Source organism: Ixodes scapularis, unplaced genomic scaffold (assembly GCF_016920785.2).
Source record: "Ixodes scapularis isolate PalLabHiFi unplaced genomic scaffold, ASM1692078v2 PGA_scaffold9__187_contigs__length_104089568, whole genome shotgun sequence".
Lineage (NCBI taxonomy): Eukaryota > Metazoa > Arthropoda > Arachnida > Ixodida > Ixodidae > Ixodes > Ixodes scapularis.
In genome coordinates this window covers 22,155,339-22,173,729 of record NW_024609884.1, presented here as the reverse complement: position 1 = coordinate 22,173,729, position 18,391 = coordinate 22,155,339, and the positions used below count along the sequence as shown (strand labels likewise).

Below are 18,391 nucleotides of genomic sequence, written 5' to 3'. Positions count from 1 at the left end.
TTTGACACGCGGCTTTTGACATCGAGTGCTTTTGTGCACCACCCATCAGCGAAGGTATCACTATCACATCATATTATTAAAAGCTGTCACCTTCATTTTGTTTAAACAAAAAAAAAAGGTGTCGATATTTAAAACCAAACGTCAGCTAGGTGGCGCAAGCCGCCTCCTAATCGAATTGGTTAAACCATATGCATTTATCCATTTATTAATAGAAACAACACGGCGAGCCCGGCGGTAAAGTGAACTTTACCAGCGGGTCCCTAAACCTCCTTGTTCCTGAAGGTGTGAGGCAAGTCTGATATCGTATCTGGATTTGAACACAGTTTTTCGGGTCATACCTACAATGATAAGACATTACGCAAAGCGCGAGACGCTTTAGAGGCCACTGATATATAGTATGTGGTAAGTCTGAGTCATCTTGAATTTTCAGGATGGAGCTGTCGTTCAAAGGAAAGCGAGCTGTTGTCACGGGGGCAAGTCGAGGTGGAGTAGTTTTGTTGGTGTCTTTAAATGGGTTGACCAAACTTGCAAGTGATGGTCCCACTTTCTTTTAGGTATTGGGAACTTCATCGCTCGGGAGCTCTCGAAGTATGGCGCCACGGTCATTGCAGTCGCAAGAACCACTACTGAACTCGAAAAGCTCAAGAACGAGGTGAAACCCAAATGAAAACCATACTGTCTTCGAAACGGCTACGCTCAACAAAAGTATCCGTAGATGTTCCTTTCAGAAGGTGCTGAGGTGTATGACAAGTGGTTGAAGTCCATCGTCGGAAAATGGGCTAGAAAAAGTTACATATGCGCTAGCTAACCAGAAACTTGCTTACTCTTATGGAGTTACACACCAATGAATAAACACATGAGACGAAGAAAACATAGACATGTTTTTCTCGTCTGCAGTCACATCCGCCACAAGCTTAGACAATGAATTGTGAACGAACTAACAGTCTTACGTATCTAGCCCAAAAGCATGCATGAGCAGTGAAAATGAAAGGGCAGCTTATAAATAGGTGTGATCCTAGGTTAGGGAAAGGTCCTCTAATTTTCTTAGCGATACACTGCTTCCTTAAACAAGCAGTTTGGAAGGAACAATAACCTTGTTTTGCATTTTGAAATGCTGCACATTATGTTGTCTTGAGTGTGCTTGGTTATTTGGTTATGCTTTAAAAGCTGCAGAGAGCAGATTACTCCCTGCCTTATTTTTGCTATTTTAAAGAAACCATGATGCAACTTTGGGAGGTATATATCTAAAACTCTACTTGTCTCGTTTTTTTATTCCACTGACTGAGACACCAGATTCTCGGTCCCTAATCTGATTGGAGAATTTCCCACTTCAATGCCTCGGCTGATGTCATGGTGTGCCTGGGCTTGATGCAGCAAGGGTGCATGCAGTCATTCGCTCTTAGGTAGCATGAAATCTGCTGGATTCCTTGTTTGACACCAGAAATGCAACAAAAGAGTGGGCTATAAAGAATAAATGATCCCTTTAAAGGGGCACTGAACTTCCAAAAAACAGTTTCTAAAAGCTGCTTAGAGGTGAATGCACATTCCTTCCCTTCCCCCCCCCCCCCCCCCCCCCCGCCAAATAAATTATGAATGCAATATTTATTTTGCGGGACGCATTTTTAGTTCAGAGTGATTCCGAAATGGGAACTATATCTGCCAAAAGTGGCACCGAACATTGGCACAGCACTCGTGTTCATCTGTGCCCCGTCCTGACCTCTGATGGGTGACATAGAATATGCACCACTTCAACCTTGTTATTGGGAGGTGTTGCTGCAGCATGCCCCCCTCAGCACACTTCGAAAAGGGGAGAAGAAGACGGAATATATGGCTCTGTAAAATTGCATGTCGCAGTGTATTTGGGAGTTTGCGGCACCTAAAGGTGGTGCGACACTCCGCCTTAAAAGCTTGCTGGCAGCGCCACTAACGGCAGTTTGCGTGTTACTTGGTGTAGTAGAGTGCTGCCGGCTCCCTCCTTTTTAATATGTCAGTCGTGTCTGCACGTTCCCCCGGCTGTGTTCCTCCATCTCAATCAAAAAATAAAGGCTTCGCACCTTCACATTTGAAAACCATCGAGCATTGCTCGGAGTTGGGATTCAAATGTGACCCCTACAGTTGTAGGTGCAATGATGGCAACTCGCTGCCTATTTTTCATTTATCTGTGCTGGAATAAGATACCTCTACGAAGCATTTCTGTGTTCGACGGTTTAGAAACTGCTACAGACGGCATTCACCAGTGCCACTGATTGATAACATCTACATGAGAAGTATTTTTCGCTCTTTTTTTTATTCAATTGCTCTTTACTCACTAGCAAATCGAGTAGATATACTGGGAATGCGATGAATGTGGCTGCTTTCACGAGTGCATGGAGGGAATCTGCGCTCTCAATTTCCAGGTCTTGTGTTAAAAAAAGTTAGTGCCGCTGCCAACTGTGGCCCCGAACGTTTTGTGTAGCGCTGTGCTCGGCTAAGCTGACATTTATTAGAAACTATGTTCGGCTGCTGCACACAATGTCTTTACAAAATATATATCTGCTAGGGCAGCACCACAGCACCAGTGTCTTGTCGCAAACTTCTAATAGTTGCGCCTCTCAGAATTTCTAGGTATTTCGTGCTGCTAAGACCATTCTTGGCATTATGGTAAAGATGTGCCTGAAACACTCATCTTGGTGTTTCAACCTAGAATATATGGGCTTACTAAAGTAATCTGTTGAATATTCTGTGCAGGTACCAAATGTTATTCCAGTTTCTGTCGACCTTTCCAATTGGGAGGCTACCAAGGCAGCACTTTCAAATGTAGGACCTATCGACCTCTTGGTCAACAATGCTGCAATTGCCATTTTGGAGCCAGTTGGTGAAATCAACCCCGAGACATTTGACAAGTAAGTTTATTGTGCCTAGACTTTGTGTCGCGTGTTACTTATTTTCTTACAACTTAGCGTTTTCATTTGCGTGCATACGTTCAAGGCACTTAAATGGGAGTGGTGCACGAAAGCGCCCGATGTCAAAAGCCTCGTGTCAAATGTCTGCTGCCTCAACGTGACAGCAGGGCATTCTGCTTTTAACCAAAAGACTGTAAGTATGCAGGCAAGATTGCGCAATGTAATCATGCCATGCCCGGGACTCAAGTAAAGAGTAACTGGATAAAGCTTTTCATCATCTTACAACATTAAAAGTGAAAACAAGCAGAAAATATCAATCACTGGCAAAACATTGTGCGGATTCACAGCTAAGTTCCGACAAAGTGGGCTCTGTCAAAGCCATGCTTTATCACAGCACCAAATACCAGTTCCATTCTAAAAGTATTTCTATCTATCTAAATAGAGAAAGTCTTGGCTTTCTGCATCAGAGCCGAGTGCATCGCTGGTGATGCAGATTTATGCAGTTAACCTCATTTTGTTCCCTTCACTTAAAAGACTCTTTGTAGACTCTCAACATATTAGATTAAGACATGGAACAATGTTGGTTGGAGTGCGAAGAGGAATATGGGACAGGGGCAGTGAGGACGGGGCTTTGGCATGCGGAGAATACGGGACAGGGTAATTGAACACAGGGTTTTCGAAATGTGGAGCTGATGACTCAGGGATTCTGCATGCGAGGCAATCTTGCTATACCCCATAAATGGTATGCAGTGGGTAGAAAAATAATTCACAGAGCATGTCCAAGGAGGTGGAAACGATGCTGCTTCCCTAGTTCCAGTACCATATTTTCCGGTCTGTAAGTTGTGCTTTTGTGTAAGTCTCATCTACAGTAGCAGACGTCTCCTTCCACACAATAAAGTCTGTCTGAAGCCAGCGTCACCATGACAACGAAGCGTCTTCTTTATGGAAGGACACGCAAACGGAGCGTCTGAAGCCAGCAACGGCAGACACCATCTTCCGAATGTCGTATGCTAACATGAGTGCAGCAACATTAGCCAAAGTCAGACGCACCGTTGTGGAGGTTGACACTGAGAGCGAAATGCGGTTCCCTGGCGAGCCCTTTGCGGTTTTGACGATGCTTGGTGCACACTTTGGCCTAAGATTATAATAAAGTTTCCTTGAAGCGAAGGGTGACCACATGCAGCACAGTCTGTTTGAAAGTGTAGCTTGGAGCCCAAGCTAGTGTTGCCACGTCGTTAGCTGGCGGCATTTGGAAGATGGCGTGGCTGTAGCTGGCTCCTGACACTGCATTCACATGTGCATTTATTGACATTCGATGGCCATAGCAAGCAAACTTTATTGTGGAAAAGAGGAGGTGGGGGGGGATGTGGCGAGATTAGCTGCATACTTGAGCTCCTTCGCCTTGCTTTTCAATGTAATGTAATGTAATGTTTTATTTGCTCAGGAGAGCCGCGGCACCGCAGAAAGGCAAGAGCCCGTACCAAGGAGGCCCGCGGTGCCGTGTCTAGTGATGGTGATTATGCGATGGTGTAATGTACAGATGAAAGTTATGGTGTGTTAGGCCTAGCAGCAATCTACGCGGTGATGGTCTTCGCGGTGCTGCCATGGGCTGCTTACTTCTGGCAGGCCGGTCTCAAGCGCCTGGAGAGGGCTCTTCGCGCGCCATACTTGCATACGAGCCGGCCGAATTACCGGCGGGGCAGGGAGTCCAGCACCCCCGCAGGGGTTGGCGCCGGTGTTGGCCAGGCGGCGGTCTTTACGAAAGCGGGCCTTGGAGTGTCCCAGCTTGCGGTCCAGCTTGTAACTGGGCAGCGTGAGAACCCCCTGTCGATCGAAGACATGGTCTGTGGCACTGGTTTGGCTGGCTCTCTGACGATCGAAAAGACACGTCTTACGCCCAGGTGGCTTCTTCTACCCGCAACCATCAACCACGCGTCGGTCACGTGCTGTAATGTAATGTAATGTTTTATTTGCTCAGGAGAGCCGCGGCACCGCAGAAAGGCAAGAGCCCGTACCAAGGAGGCCCGCGGTGCCGTGTCTAGTGATGGTGATTATGCGATGGTGTAATGTACAGATGAAAGTTATGGTGTGTTAGGCCTAGCAGCAATCTACGCGGTGATGGTCTTCGTGGTGCTGCCATGGGCTGCTTACTTCTGGCAGGCCGGTCTCAAGCGCCTGGAGAGGGCTCTTCGCGCGCCATACTTGCATACGAGCCGGCCGAATTACCGGCGGGGCAGGGAGTCCAGCGTGAACGTGAACAAAAAGTCCCTAATATTTTGATGAGCCTTACACGAAAAGCATGTTTTTCTGGCCATCCAGAAACCGTTTGGCCCTTTTTTTTTTTTTTCCTTGGAACATGGTGCTAAAGTATTAAGCTGTCGGTGATTCAGTTGTACAAAAACATAGTGCATGGTGTTGCTACAAAAGTCAGAAGCATTTAAGCCTTGCAAACTTTTCCGTTTCTTTTAAAGGTAAAAGACCCAAGTTCCTACAGAGTGGAGATATTGAATTATGCCTACTCGATTTGTTACAAGTAAATCTCACATCATTTGGTACCTTGCCAGCTTCTTAGTTCTTGAGATTGCATGCAGAAACCAGACAATGCTGGTATCTTTTCAGTATGCAACCGAAAAGATGTATTTTCTAGGTTTAACATTATTAACCCATTCGCTACCGCGCGCGTCCCGTGCTACCGGGCTATCCGAACCGCATGTTGTTCCCCTAAAACAGGGCCACACTAGGCGTGACTGTTTTGCTTGTATAATAAGCTTTTACAGTAAAGCTCAGTGCAGAAAACAAGGAAACCTGTTTATTTACATGCTTAAGTAGTTCGTTTTAAATCAATAGGCCCTTGCAGGTTCTTTCTCGTATGGAATATCTTGAAGCACTCCATCCTCGGACACTTAGGCGTCGCACAACCAGTGCGCTCTTGTCGTGATTCGGACTCGGAACTGCTGTCAGGACCGCTCCCGTCATCAACAGAAGGCTCCGAAAACTCACTATCCTTACCAGATGTCCCGTCATAATCACTGTCGAGGGGGATATCTATGATTTCATCGTCAGAAAGGCCACACCATACTCTGGACACTGCCATCTTCTCCAAGCAGGCAGACGACACACAAAAGAACAAGCTCAAACAAACACAACGAACAGAACGACCTTTGCCATCTGTTGGCAATGTATCTAACTACACTACCCCAAGTCTACATAGCGCACCATCTATGAATGGCTCTTTAAAACCAATTCATGCAGACCGGCAAATCGCCGGCCTTGGCAATATGGCCCCTGATGGCATGCCCGGCGATTTGCCGGCTTTGGTAGCAAATGGGTTAACTATGTCATTGATCTATAGCAGAAATAGGATTGGTGTCAGCTCCTATCCTTGTGGAAAACTTTTTTTTAATTATGAATGTATGTTAATGGCTACATACTGATAGCAATCTGAGAGGTATGCTGTTATACAAATTTAGTATTTTGACAAGTGTTATTCATGTAGAATTTTACCACAGACAATAGGGATACAGTTAGGTAGTCGTGCACATCAGTATGCCATACTGCCTTCAGGCTCACTTGCGAAAGGTAACTTGCTGGGTCGAGGCTCCTCTTCTGCTTCTAACCTGGTCTTTTTCATTTGGATTTCAGGACTTTTGCAACCAATGTCAAGGCCGCCATCAATGTTTCTCAGGTATGGAATTTTAGGATACTTGCACTTGCTACAGGTTATGTATTTTGATCTCATACAGTTCCCTGATTAAGATGTCTTCAAGGTTCATGATCCTTAAAAATTCACTACAAACAGTTTTGATGCTGCCATTTAAGTATTTTATGTATGATATGGTGGGAAATTTAGAGAAATGTAGTAAGAAAAAAAAAAAAAAAAGCCACAGTTCATAGTGATCTAACTAAAGTGTCAGATCTGGTGTGCCTTCAAACGTCATTCATTAGTATGTGTATGCCTCATTTAAAATAGTGGTGTGGTTGACTGTCTAGAATTTAATTACTATGTTGTAAAAGTGACTCATTTGTGGAGACAGGGGCATTAGTAGCCAATGCGAGATGAAACACTGAAAGGCACATTTGCTAAAATCTGCAGTCTTCAGGCTACCTTTTCCAGAAGGCTCTTAAAGCATCCTCAGGAATAATTGTACAATAAAACTTTGATAAAGAGAGGTATTCTCTAAAAATGTGTGAATGTAGTAAAGGTTGCAGTCTTTTTCTTACGTATTGTGTACCACTTCAGTGTTTTTTTTCCTATGCCGTGACTTCGGCTGCTTGTTTGCATTCCAGTTCTTACGAGAACTGATGGCTCGCCTTTTCAAACGATTTTCTGTCAATAATTGAGCATGAATGCCATAGATCTGTGTCAAGTCCATGAAGGAGCGGAATGTTGCGGGAGCCATCGTCAATATCTCTAGCCAAGCCGGGATTGCAGCTCTGGCCGACCACGCTGTCTACAGTGCCAGCAAAGCTGCTCTCGATCAGCTTACCCGAGTCATGGCACTGGAACTGGGTTCTTACAAGGTTAGTTTTCTGCTTCCAGCCAGTTTTGTATGATGGAGCTTGAATTGCCAAAAAATATATTTACCTATGTGATACAACAGCAAAATCATGGGACCTAAGGAAGAGGAGATGCTAACATTCGAAGCATGGTTGCACTCGTCTACAAACTTCTTTTTGAAATCTTTTCTGGTGAGAATGTGGGTGTGCTTAGTCATGTAAATATGGTAATGCTCTATAATATTGTAAAGGTGGGAGCTGGTGTGAGAGAATGGTAATTTTAGTTTGGAAAGGTGCTTCATATTTATTTATATTTAATATTCTAGGGCACAAAGGCTTTATGGAGAAGAGAGGGTGAAAAAGAATTAAGAAAATATTAAAAAAGTGCAATGAGAACAAGCCGTAAAATAAGCATTCGAGCAAAATATTAACAGAACAATATACTCAGTTTCATGCTTAGTGTACAATGCTGTCAAAGCTACTGACACATGTATGTGGCTTCATCTAGTATCTTATTTCCACAAGAGGAGTGTGTGCAAATCAAGCACTAAATCAAGACATGGGCTCAATCCAGAATCTTTGTTTCCTGGAAAGCAGTACCAATCAAATGGGGTCTACATTTGTAAGCAGTGAGAGAGTGCAGGCGAGCTGGTAATTAATCAACATTGTGTAAACCCTGACATGGGGACGATAAAAAAATGGACGAACACAACAAAATCTCAACGCAGTTGAATTTTATTGATATGAGCATACCAATAAATAGACTTTCACACAAAAGGAAAAGAGAAAGGGCAAAAATAACTCAAAAGCAAAAAACAAGACGGCCACCGCGTTCACCCCAGACAGCCTGAGCCACTCCCGGGCTCCAACAACCTTCGGAAAGGGAGCCGACCACCCGAACAACAACAACTCCAGGGTCACCACACATGGTGACCTCCAAACCGCTAAAGCCTAATTTCCATTTCCTACTCCAAGCATACGCTTCCCCCCCCCCCCCCCCCCTTTTCAAGGTTTACAAAGGGGAGCTTTGTAAACCTTGAGAAGGGGGGGGGTTGGGAACTGGGAAGGGTTTGCTTGGAGTAGGAAATGGGAATTAGGCATTTAGCGGTTTGGAGGTCACCACGTGTGGTGACCGTGGGGTTGTTGTTGTTCCGGTGGTCGGCTCCCTTTCCGAAGGTTGTTGGAGCCTGGGAGTGGCTCAGGCTGTCTGGGGTGAACTCGTTGGCCGGCTTGTTTTTTGCTTTTGAGTTATTTTTGCCCTTTCTCTTTTCCTTTTGTGTGAAAGTCTATTTATTGGTATGCTCATATCAATAAAATTCAGCTGCGTTTGAGATTTTGTTGTGTTCGTCCGTTTTTTTATCGTCCCCATCTCGGGGTGTACAAGATGGGGTCTACACTTCACCCGCGAAGCTGACACATCCTCAAACTTTGAGCCTTTGCTCGGGGTCTTTAAGGCCGCAGCAGCCACACACTGACCATCAAGTGAATCTCTCGCGAGACATTTAACAATGGAGCTGCACGACACTGCTCGGACATCTTTATGAGGCCTCTCCGAACCCAGTGACGTGGTGCCGAGTCTGAAGACCAGTCAGAAAACCAGTACGACTGCGAAGAAGCCACTGCCTTCGCTCACAAGGAATGCCGAGCAGTGCTGAAACTTCACAACCCTGAAGACTGAGATCCTATACCTTCTGAGCCACTGTGGTTAAACTTCAAAGGATCTGAACAGTTGCGCCTCTCAGGCGAGCACTTTTTGAGAAGCAACCTCAGCTTGGGTAATGCGGTTGCTGTACCTTGCCTTTTTGCTGTCTGTACCTTGCCTTACCAACCTAATCTATCTTCCCTGGGACTGCCCAGCACTGCAAGCGTACTGTCAAGTAGCATGTATGCATTTCTCGTCTCTCGGAGGGCTCGGCCAAACCTGCGTGCCCGCAACAGCGGCCTCATCCCACCGGGACCCCACAACACTGCAAAGCTGTCCTGGGCACCCTTTTCGAATTTGTGCATGAAATGAGCCTTCAGGACAGAATTTAGTGACTGTTTGTTTTATATTTCTCATACTTCATCCCCTTCGCTAGAGGGTCATCAGCCAGCTAAGCATTTCAAAATTAAAAACATTTGCAATAGTTCAGTTACTAAATATAATAGTAATATTAAGAATGCTTTATATTTTCCTTAGTGCTCACAAACAGCTATGAAGCCTTTTGTGTAGTGCACTGTCTATTTGTGTTTGCAGCAGCACTACTTAAAATGTACAAAGCTTGTGAAAGGACATAAATACAAGCTTGCGAGGCAGATACAACTCCTAGACAAACTCGTGAGTCAGATAAAATACACTTCTGCAAGGCTGGTTTAAATTTATCGAAATGGAGAAAATATCCAATTCACAATTGCCTATGTCAGGGGTTCTCAAACGGGGGTCCGCAGACTTTTTGGGGTCTGCGAAGCCCTGCCTCGTCAGTTAAGCCGTCGAAGAGTAGTCATATTTTTTCAGTTTGAGAAGAAACATTTAAATTTTCGGGTGAGGTTTCTCGTGTGTATGTCAATGAGAGAAGCCTACTTCACAGTAGCCCTGAGTTATCTCCATTTATTAAATCATTATCATAATTAACCTACCGTAAAATCTCCAGAGATGCCCCATCCCCGAAAGATAGCCCACCCCAAATTCTTGGCTTGATTTTCTATATTTTTTTGAGCACCTAATGATAGCCCACTCCTAGTAATAGTAGTATTGGGATCAATGATGACCTCGGCGTAAATGCGCCTAGTTCGCTATGGCGAAATATAAGCGACTGTTGCTGACTGAGAAGTACAGTAATTTTTGCTTCACTGCCTCTCACCACCATAACAAGCTTGGAAGGGACACAACCAAAAAAAGCACTTTTTTTAAAACTTTTCTTGAATGTACACCGAAAGTTAGCCCATTCCATATTTTCAGCTGATTTGTAGGTGGGCCATCTCTCTGGACTTTACGGTATACCTCTCCCTTCCCCTCATCACAAACGCGGTTCTCCATCACCTTTGCCGATCCACAAGGGGTCCACGAGTCATCAATGGTTGAGGACCACTGGCCTGTGTTATTAAAGGGGCCATAAAACAAATTTTGGGGTGAAACAAATGAATTTAGATGGGGATTTTACTAATAGCATATTGATTAGTGGGCCAAAAGGAAGAAGGATTGCGTCACCCGGCCCAAACTCGCGTCACACAGCACCGGACCTCGCTTATTCCCTTCACCCCTAAGCTGACAGTGGGATCTCTATATATCTGAGATCAAGTTCCGCATCCCATCAAATAAACATGAATGAAGAAATACTGCTTATTTTATTTTAGCATTTTCTACCCTATGAACACTTTTCCCGAAAGCATACAAGTTGGAGATAGTCCGCGCTCCCCCTTTGCTCCGTGTCCCGTGCAAAACCGACTGCGTGAGCAGGGGAGCCACCCACTGTTTTTGAACGGTCCCAAGTAGTACTGAAATACATTGGATGATGTTTTAAGTGGGGACACTACCTTGAATCGCACCTTTTTTCCAAAAATATTCATACAGTAAAACCTCGTTATAACAAAATGGGATATAACAAACTAATGGATATAACAAAGCAATCATAATTCCCCTTGCTTGCTAATAGTATGAAGAAATGGACATTGGCTATAATAAACTAATGGTTATAACGAAATAATTACGACCGCTCCTTCAACTTTGTTATAACGAGGTTTTACTGTATTCAGAACTGCAGTTTTGGCATGTATGGATAACAAAGAACACTCTCACAAAGTCTTGTCAATGTGCACTGACAAACAATGTCAAAAATAATTATCCTTTGTATGTTGGTGAGGTGTGCTGTACTGCGTAGCACTCGTCATCCACAAGTGAAAACAGCTGAAAGCAATGTCAGTATATCACAAGAAGTTTGAGGAAGACATCACCTACACTGCTGGAAAGAATTTGTGACATTTAACACTCAAAAAGAAATTTTTAAAATGTTATCTTGAAACTTTAAGTGCATTTATCTCAGCTTCACTTTTGACAGCAAATCCCTATTGTTTCAGTATGAAACTACCGAGTGACTTAATATTTGCGGATTATATGCCAAAATTTTATCAAGCCAGTTACTATGAACTTAAATTTTGCATTTTCTTGTTCCTTTATTATGAAAAATTGTAATTTGCAAAACTTGGTTAATGTACAGTAAAATCTCGTTATAACAAAGTTGAAGGAGCGGTCGCAATTATTGCGTTATAACCATTAGTTTCTTATAGCCACTGTCCATTTCTTCCCACTTTTAGCAAACAAGGGGAATTATGATTGCTTTGTTATATCCATTAGTTTGTTACATCCCATTTTGTTATAACAAAGTAATAAATCCATATTTTCTCAAATTTCTTTTCATAGTAACTGGCAACAAGTATTTCAGTATGCATTCCACCAGAAAAGTATATGGTGATCAACACCATTTCTCAACGATAGATTCATTGAGCAGATTCCATACAAAGCTACGTTCTGGGGGTATAGTACCTCATAAAAATGGTTCACAAGGCTGAAACTTTGCATGCCCTCCTTCTATATGGCTACAAACACCACCTGCAAATTTCACGCCAGTCGAGTGAGCAGTTCAATAGTAGACATGCCCTGGTAGTGTCCCCCCTTAAATGTACATTAATCTCTTCCTCCTTGAAGTTGCTTTTTATTGACTTTGCTTTTACATCATTTGAGTTTGTATTAACGGTAGCAAGCTGCAAGGCTTTTGTGTGGCACGACAAGAAAACCATTTAGTAGGGTTACTAGAGGCATACTCTTTGGCATGATGTGCTGGTTAATGTTTGGTCTGCCAGACTTGGCTTTGGATCCTATTTATTCCCCCCTAAACCTACCCAGCCCTTTTTGCGAGTAGTATCACATAGTTAATTTCCTCATCATTGTGAAGCTCTCTTCTGTCCCAGTTATGTGCAGTCATTTCAGTGGCTCTGAGGCGACGTGCCAGCCTATGGATCCCTCTTTGGCTGATTCATCTCCTGGGCGAGGTACCTGCAATCTGGTGATAGTTTATTGCAATGTAGGTGCTGTGTAAAAAGACGTTTCAGCTGCCAAGTGAGGATCCATAGCTGGTCTAAATTAACTTGCCGTCCTGTGCTGGGGCATGCCACGTGCTTGTAATTGGTTTGGCACATAAGCTCCAAAACTTTCATGATAAGATTTTTCCAGGTTAAATATGCATATAATTGGATACTACAAAGTTACCCACTCTTCTTTGCTATAATCTCTATCTCAGCACTGTTCACACTTGGCACCTCGCCTCTCTCGAGGTGCTTGATTTTTGTACGGTAGATGGTGCTTGTAGTTACTTTGAGTTCTGAAGTTATACTCTTCTTTCATTCTAGATCAGGGTGAATTCAGTGAACCCCACTGTAACAAACACGCCGATGTCAATGGTGGGCTGGAGCGACCCGAACAAGGCTGGGGCCATGAAGGCAAAGATCCCACTTGGACGATTTGCAGGTATGATCGTGACAGAAGTGCAGCACTTTTTTCTTTAATTTGGAGAGAGCAGCCACTTCCTGTGGGATTGTTTTGTTAGTTTAGCTGTAACTACTCATCCATTGCTTACAGTTTCCTGTACTTGTATCAGCGTGGTCTTTTGCGGTCAGGTTTTTTTTCTTCAGAAGATGTACCCCGTTAGGACAGGCTTTTTTTTTTTTTTTTTTTTTTTTTCCTCTCTCTTTCTCTCTCTTAAAGATATACTATGACAATAAAAGAGTTAATGCAAAAAAAATTTTTTTTTTTTTTTGGTCTAACATTAGCACATACAGTGCTTGCGATCTATCCAAATTGAGAAGCATAGGATGGAAATACTGAGAGCAAAAACCTGTTGCTTCCCTTCGGTTTCATTTTGGCGTGTCTGTTTCTGCGACATTCCGGCGGCCTCGGCCTCCAAACCGGAGGTACTTCACAGAGCCTCATCGTCGGATGACGAGTTCTTATTCTAAACTTCGAGATGCATTAAAAGTCTGAATTGGAAGATCCTGCACCCCGATTCCTACTACCGCAAGAGCAGCCAACACCCAAAGTGACCATCTTGCGTGTATCCCGTGCACTGTTTATGAAGAAAACCCGAGGGTTCTTTTTTGCGGAGCACGCAAGTTGCCAATCGCCGCGATCGACAGCATGATTCCAGCGGTTCACAGGACAAAGACAACGTCTTGGTGCGAAGAAATCGTCTGTGAAGATTGCATTTGTATGGAGGATCGTGGTCTCGATCTAGTTATTCGCTATGTTATTTATGCGCAATGCAATGTTTGGATGTATATGTGTTCTGTCTTACCGAAAGAAAGGTGCCCCCAAAATGAGTGTCTAAGAAAGGTAAACAGCCGGTCAGCTGCAGGAAAAAGTGTTTTTCTACTTGTTTTGCGATTTGCTTCATAAATTATATCTACCCCATTGCATGTTAGCTAAAGAGTTTAGATTACAGGGCACGAGACATAGTAGGGCGTGCCGAAGTGTTTGGTACGTTGGAATCTCCCTAGGCACTCGCTCCGTAGCGGTGTATTCGTTGGTCTATCTCAATCGGGACCTCCACACTTACTTGCGGTGGCCATTTTTAATACACTTTTTGCTCGATGTATTTTTTATGTGGTTATCTGTTGCTGCGACATGTTTCAAGCACAACTGTACTTCAAAAGATTAGGACCATTACTTAGAAAAGGGCAGCGATTCCAGATATGTATCACTGGAAATAAAACAACTTTTTCGAAAGCTGTCTTCACTTTCTTTAAAACAAAACGTGAAACCATTGCATAGTACAATTTAGAAGTGCAACACTTACCACCGAAAAGGTATCAAACGAACCTCACCCACCTTGTGGTGGTCTATTAGGCTGGCATTACTGATCCATTCTGCATTTATACCAATTGAGATCGCAGAAAAAAGCTTCCACCGTCGGGCGACTGTAGGCATTTGGAGCATGTGCAAACAAAATAAAACTGAATAGAAACTGTACACGGAAACTTATCTCCACCCAAAGTTTTCAGGTATCTGGCATGGTTACTTCATTTTGACAGATGCCAGTTGTTATGGCGCATCAGGCATGGACTCCCTGCAGATTTCTTTCTTCTTTGTGTGCAGGCTTCTCCCTGCAGTTCATTTGTACCATGCCGCACAGGCTGTCAACCAGAATGATACAACTTTTAGAAAACTATTGCTCCCTGAGAAAGTCTATTTAGCTCTTTTTACTTCAGTGTCGATTAAACGTTATGCACAAGTCTGAGCACTACCAAGCTCAGTGTTCCACCGACACATTCAATGCTGTTCCGCTGTGCTACACAGAGCCGATGGTTGCTCAAATTTTTGTGTTCTTTGCCATTGAACTTGATGTTCGCTTGCTTCCAAGTTCATCGAGATGTCCAAGTAGTGGCGTCGTTGTTTTTCCCGCAGTCGCAGTGGGTTCATGCGTTCACGAAGACTAAGAAGCAGACGACAAAGCGATTCTAAAGCGATAAGACGACTGGAACTAATTTTCTGTGCTTGCCTGACAAACTAAGGCATCACATACAATACAATCTTATGAAGTACAGACATGGAGGAGAACCCAAGCTGATACTGGGGTGTCCCAAACAATTATGTGCGATGATGTATGCACACCACAGCCCTATGTAGCCGGGAAGGGATGACTACATATAGCATGGCAACAGCATCACTTCCGTAATGCGTACGCCTGCGTAGTTCGCTTGGTGACATTGATCTATTGACCAGAGTTGCCCTTTGAGACGTTCATTGAGATGCATGTGTTGTGTGGCATTTTCAGATTATCAGCGAAAAGATTGCTTTGTCCCTTCACTGTTTCTATTATCTCAAGAGTGATTTTACAAGAGGAGAAATAGAAATAAGCACTGGGTGTTCATCTGTGTTGATGAATTTTCTGTTGTCTGTACGAAACACGAGGAATGGCCACAGTGAAAAGATGTGTTCGGGGATCGGTGGCCGATTGGTCTAGCGCACACCAGCTCGGAGCACGTGGAGCGAAAGCTCGCGCTGCAGAACCCAGGGTTCCTGGGTTCGAGCCCCACCCCTGCTTGTTTCGATCTGGATGAGCATCGTACCGGCGTGCGGTCGTGTATCACTACTGCGTGATGCACGTTAAAGACCCCAGGCTAGCGGTTGTGCCGCACTGGCTAAATTGCTCATCTACAGCTGGGAGACTCGTCGCCCCTGCGAGGCTGACCAAGTTCTAGGCTGTATAAACACACACACAACCCAATTTTTTTTTGAAAAGATGTGTCTATGCATTCAGAACAGGAACTACGTGGAGCAAAGAACCCGGAATGCATGTCGAAGAGGCACATAGAAAGATACTCATTCTTTTCATCTCAAATGAGAGTCCATACTTCTATTGCATTAAACACTTCAGTAGTTCAGAAGTCCAAGGCAATGGCCACTTTTGAATAAAGCTGTAATTTCTTAGAGATCTGTGTGAATATTGAGGGTATTGAGAAATTTAACACCTCCGCAAATACATTGATTGTTTCAATTGGAGAAACTATGCATGCTTACTAACAGTTTGGCGCTTCAAATCTAGTAGTATCTTGAGTTTTTCATTTCTCCTTTCAGAGCCACAAGAAGTCTCGGACGCAGTTCTGTACCTGCTGAGTGACCGTTCCTCCATGATAACTGGTACCATTTTACCAGTAGACGGTGGATTTACTGCCTGCTAACTCTTTCCTTACACCAGAAAAAAAAGGCAGTTATGTGGTGGTCTTAGTAAACAAAATTTAGTCGCAAATTGCGCTACTAGCTGTACCAAGGCATGTCAAAATGTAAGTAAAAATTATTTAGTCTCAAATTATGCTATTAGCTGTACCAAGGCATGTCAAAATGTAACTAAAGGAATTCTCTTTTCAACAATGTAACTGTCAAACAAGATATTTATAGAACAAGGAAAAAAAAAAAGTAATATCAAATTTTGTGTAACTAACTGAAAAGCCTTTATTTTAATTCAATATGCCTTGCCAAGAAATAAAAGGAAAAAAAAAAATCAAAAGTATACATTTTGTACCTCGCTCTTCTAGGAACAAATCATGCAAGTTTGAAAAGCCCCGTGCAAAACTTCTTGTTCTGCAGAAAAAGAGTTAGCCTCCGGAATTACTGCACCGTTCCCCAAAGCCCCGACCAAAGCGTTTTGTGCCACTTTGTAGTGTTATGTCGAGGTCGGGACTGGGCCGCCTTTTCGGAGAAAACTCCACTCGTTTCGCTGCTGATGGCATAAAGTCATGTCTGTATGACGTTGACACCATGCAGGTGAAATATGTTGCGTTCAGAACACGCCCGGTATCTTCACATGAGCTCCCGAAGGTAATAGTAAATGTGCTTGGGGCGCAAAACGAAACATACTGACAGGCACCTGTGGATAGTCCAGGCTGGTACCCCCTCCGCCACTATCGAAACCAAAATCCAAGGAATGAATGTTATGTTCCAACTTGCTGCTTTCACTTTCATCGACATAAAATACTTCACCTGGAGTTCATGTGCAGCAGATTGCAGTGCTTACAATGGAGCAAAGAGAGAATTACTGTAGGGTCTCGTTGAACAGCAAAATGTTTGGTTGTGCTAAACACACAACCTAAAGGAGCAAGAAACATGATGTAAAGCTATTCTATATAGTTGTTATGTGGGCATTGTCAAGAAGGCTTTTGGGTGGAGACGTGACTTATGTCAAGGGTGACTGAATGCTTTGGTGCTTTGCAGGTTTCATAAAAAATAATTTATAGCATCTTTTTTTTTTCTCTCTCAAAGGGTAGGTTTCCGACATTTCTAATCTGTATGTTTTATCAGGTAACTCTAGAAGGGGAGGCTTGGAAGGCACTCTTCTTTGCGATAACACCTGTGCCTGTGGGGGTAGGATACCTTGACATCTTGCAGTATACTCCTTCGTTTAGTCCTATTGCATGCAGTATGTACTCATGCTTCAACCAATGTCATTTCTGGCGATCATATTACATAAAAAAACTACCGTGGAACTTGTCACAGTGGAGAATCTTGTGTATTGTTTATGTGGCTAGGTTTCCAAAGGTGCCTTATGAGTGGAAGTTTGCATATTATACTGCTACTACTACAGTGGAATTGTAAAGTGGCTGGGAAAATTCAACATTGGAATAAAATTATGAAAAATAAGTGTGCTGTCAATGTCAAATTTGTTTTAAGGTATATGGCTATTTACCTCACAAATGTTTTTAAGTGTTTGACGCTTCAGTTCTGTTAGGAAAGCAAGCATTTCTAAAACATAAAATGTAATTTTTAATGCGAAAGCATTAACTGTCCCATGGAGTGAGCCGGCATAATCAGCTTAGAAGCCGTGCCTTGGCACCTTAAATCCTTTCTCCAAGTGAAGCCAGCTCCCAGCTATGAAACCATGTGAAAAGCCTAGCCAAATGGCACCTAGTTTCCCCGATCCCAAAGGAGCAGAGTGAAGCTGATGGATTTCGGCTTCAATCCCATTGGCTGGCGCGCGTCGACAAGGCTCCCATTGGCTGCTGCGTGTCAAATTCAACGACCGCCACCTGATGGCGCTGCGTGTCCGCGAGGCAGTGGCTCCACTACTACACGCCCAAGGTCAGCGCACGCGCTCAATTGTCGACGCAAGTATGCTGCAGACGAAAGGGAGCGGAAGAGCGGCGTGCTTGCTTTCGCATTCACATCTCGTAAGAAATGCTTAAGTATACCTCGAGCCCTTTTTTTTAGCAGTTTGTTACGTTATTATTGTAAAATCCCAAGATATGTAAATGCGTCTAAGCTGCCTATGGAGGGATATAAGCGAGCATTGCTGACTGGGAAGTACAGTCTTCTTTGCCCCTTGCCGCGCTCTGGCCGCAATAACATGTTTGAACAGAGACACATGATCTAAATCTAAATTTGCGTTTTCTGGGAGATATTTTTGTCAATCGTACAACCGCACAAATTGGCCATAATTTGCGAGTCTCTTGAGTAATGCGGGAGACTTGGCAAGTATGGTATGCAGAGC

General features: G+C 43.7%; 1 protein-coding gene across 2 annotated transcripts; it reads left to right on the top strand.

Moving 5' to 3' along the window:
• The first annotated feature begins 204 nt into the window (after positions 1-204).
• On the top strand, positions 205-17,544 carry LOC120848560 (L-xylulose reductase). 2 transcript variants are annotated; one of them, XM_040220547.2, is made up of 8 exons: positions 205-289; positions 431-483; positions 555-652; positions 2,728-2,882; positions 6,525-6,567; positions 7,239-7,403; positions 12,762-12,879; positions 15,985-17,544. In XM_040220547.2, the coding sequence occupies exons 2-8, from the start codon at positions 432-434 to the stop codon at positions 16,086-16,088; spliced, it is 735 nt and encodes a 244-aa protein (XP_040076481.1). In that variant the 5' UTR covers positions 205-289; position 431; the 3' UTR covers positions 16,089-17,544. The 2 variants fall into 2 exon arrangements, with proteins under 2 accessions (XP_040076481.1, XP_040076482.1); XM_040220548.3 differs by having other exon boundaries at positions 216-282.
• The last annotated feature ends 847 nt before the right edge of the window (positions 17,545-18,391 follow it).

What these genes read in the sequence shown, in the direction of transcription:
- LOC120848560 (XM_040220547.2), top strand. Translation starts at nt 432, where the DNA reads ATGGAGCTGTCGTTCAAAGGAAAGCGAGCTGTTGTCACGGGGGCAAGT. An exon ending in TGTCACGGGGGCAAGTCGAG is followed by an intron (nt 484 to 554) that starts GTGGAGTAGTTT and finishes ACTTTCTTTTAG; the next exon opens with GTATTGGGAACTTCATCGCT. An exon ending in CCCACTTGGACGATTTGCAG is followed by an intron (nt 12,880 to 15,984) that starts GTATGATCGTGA and finishes TTCTCCTTTCAG; the next exon opens with AGCCACAAGAAGTCTCGGAC.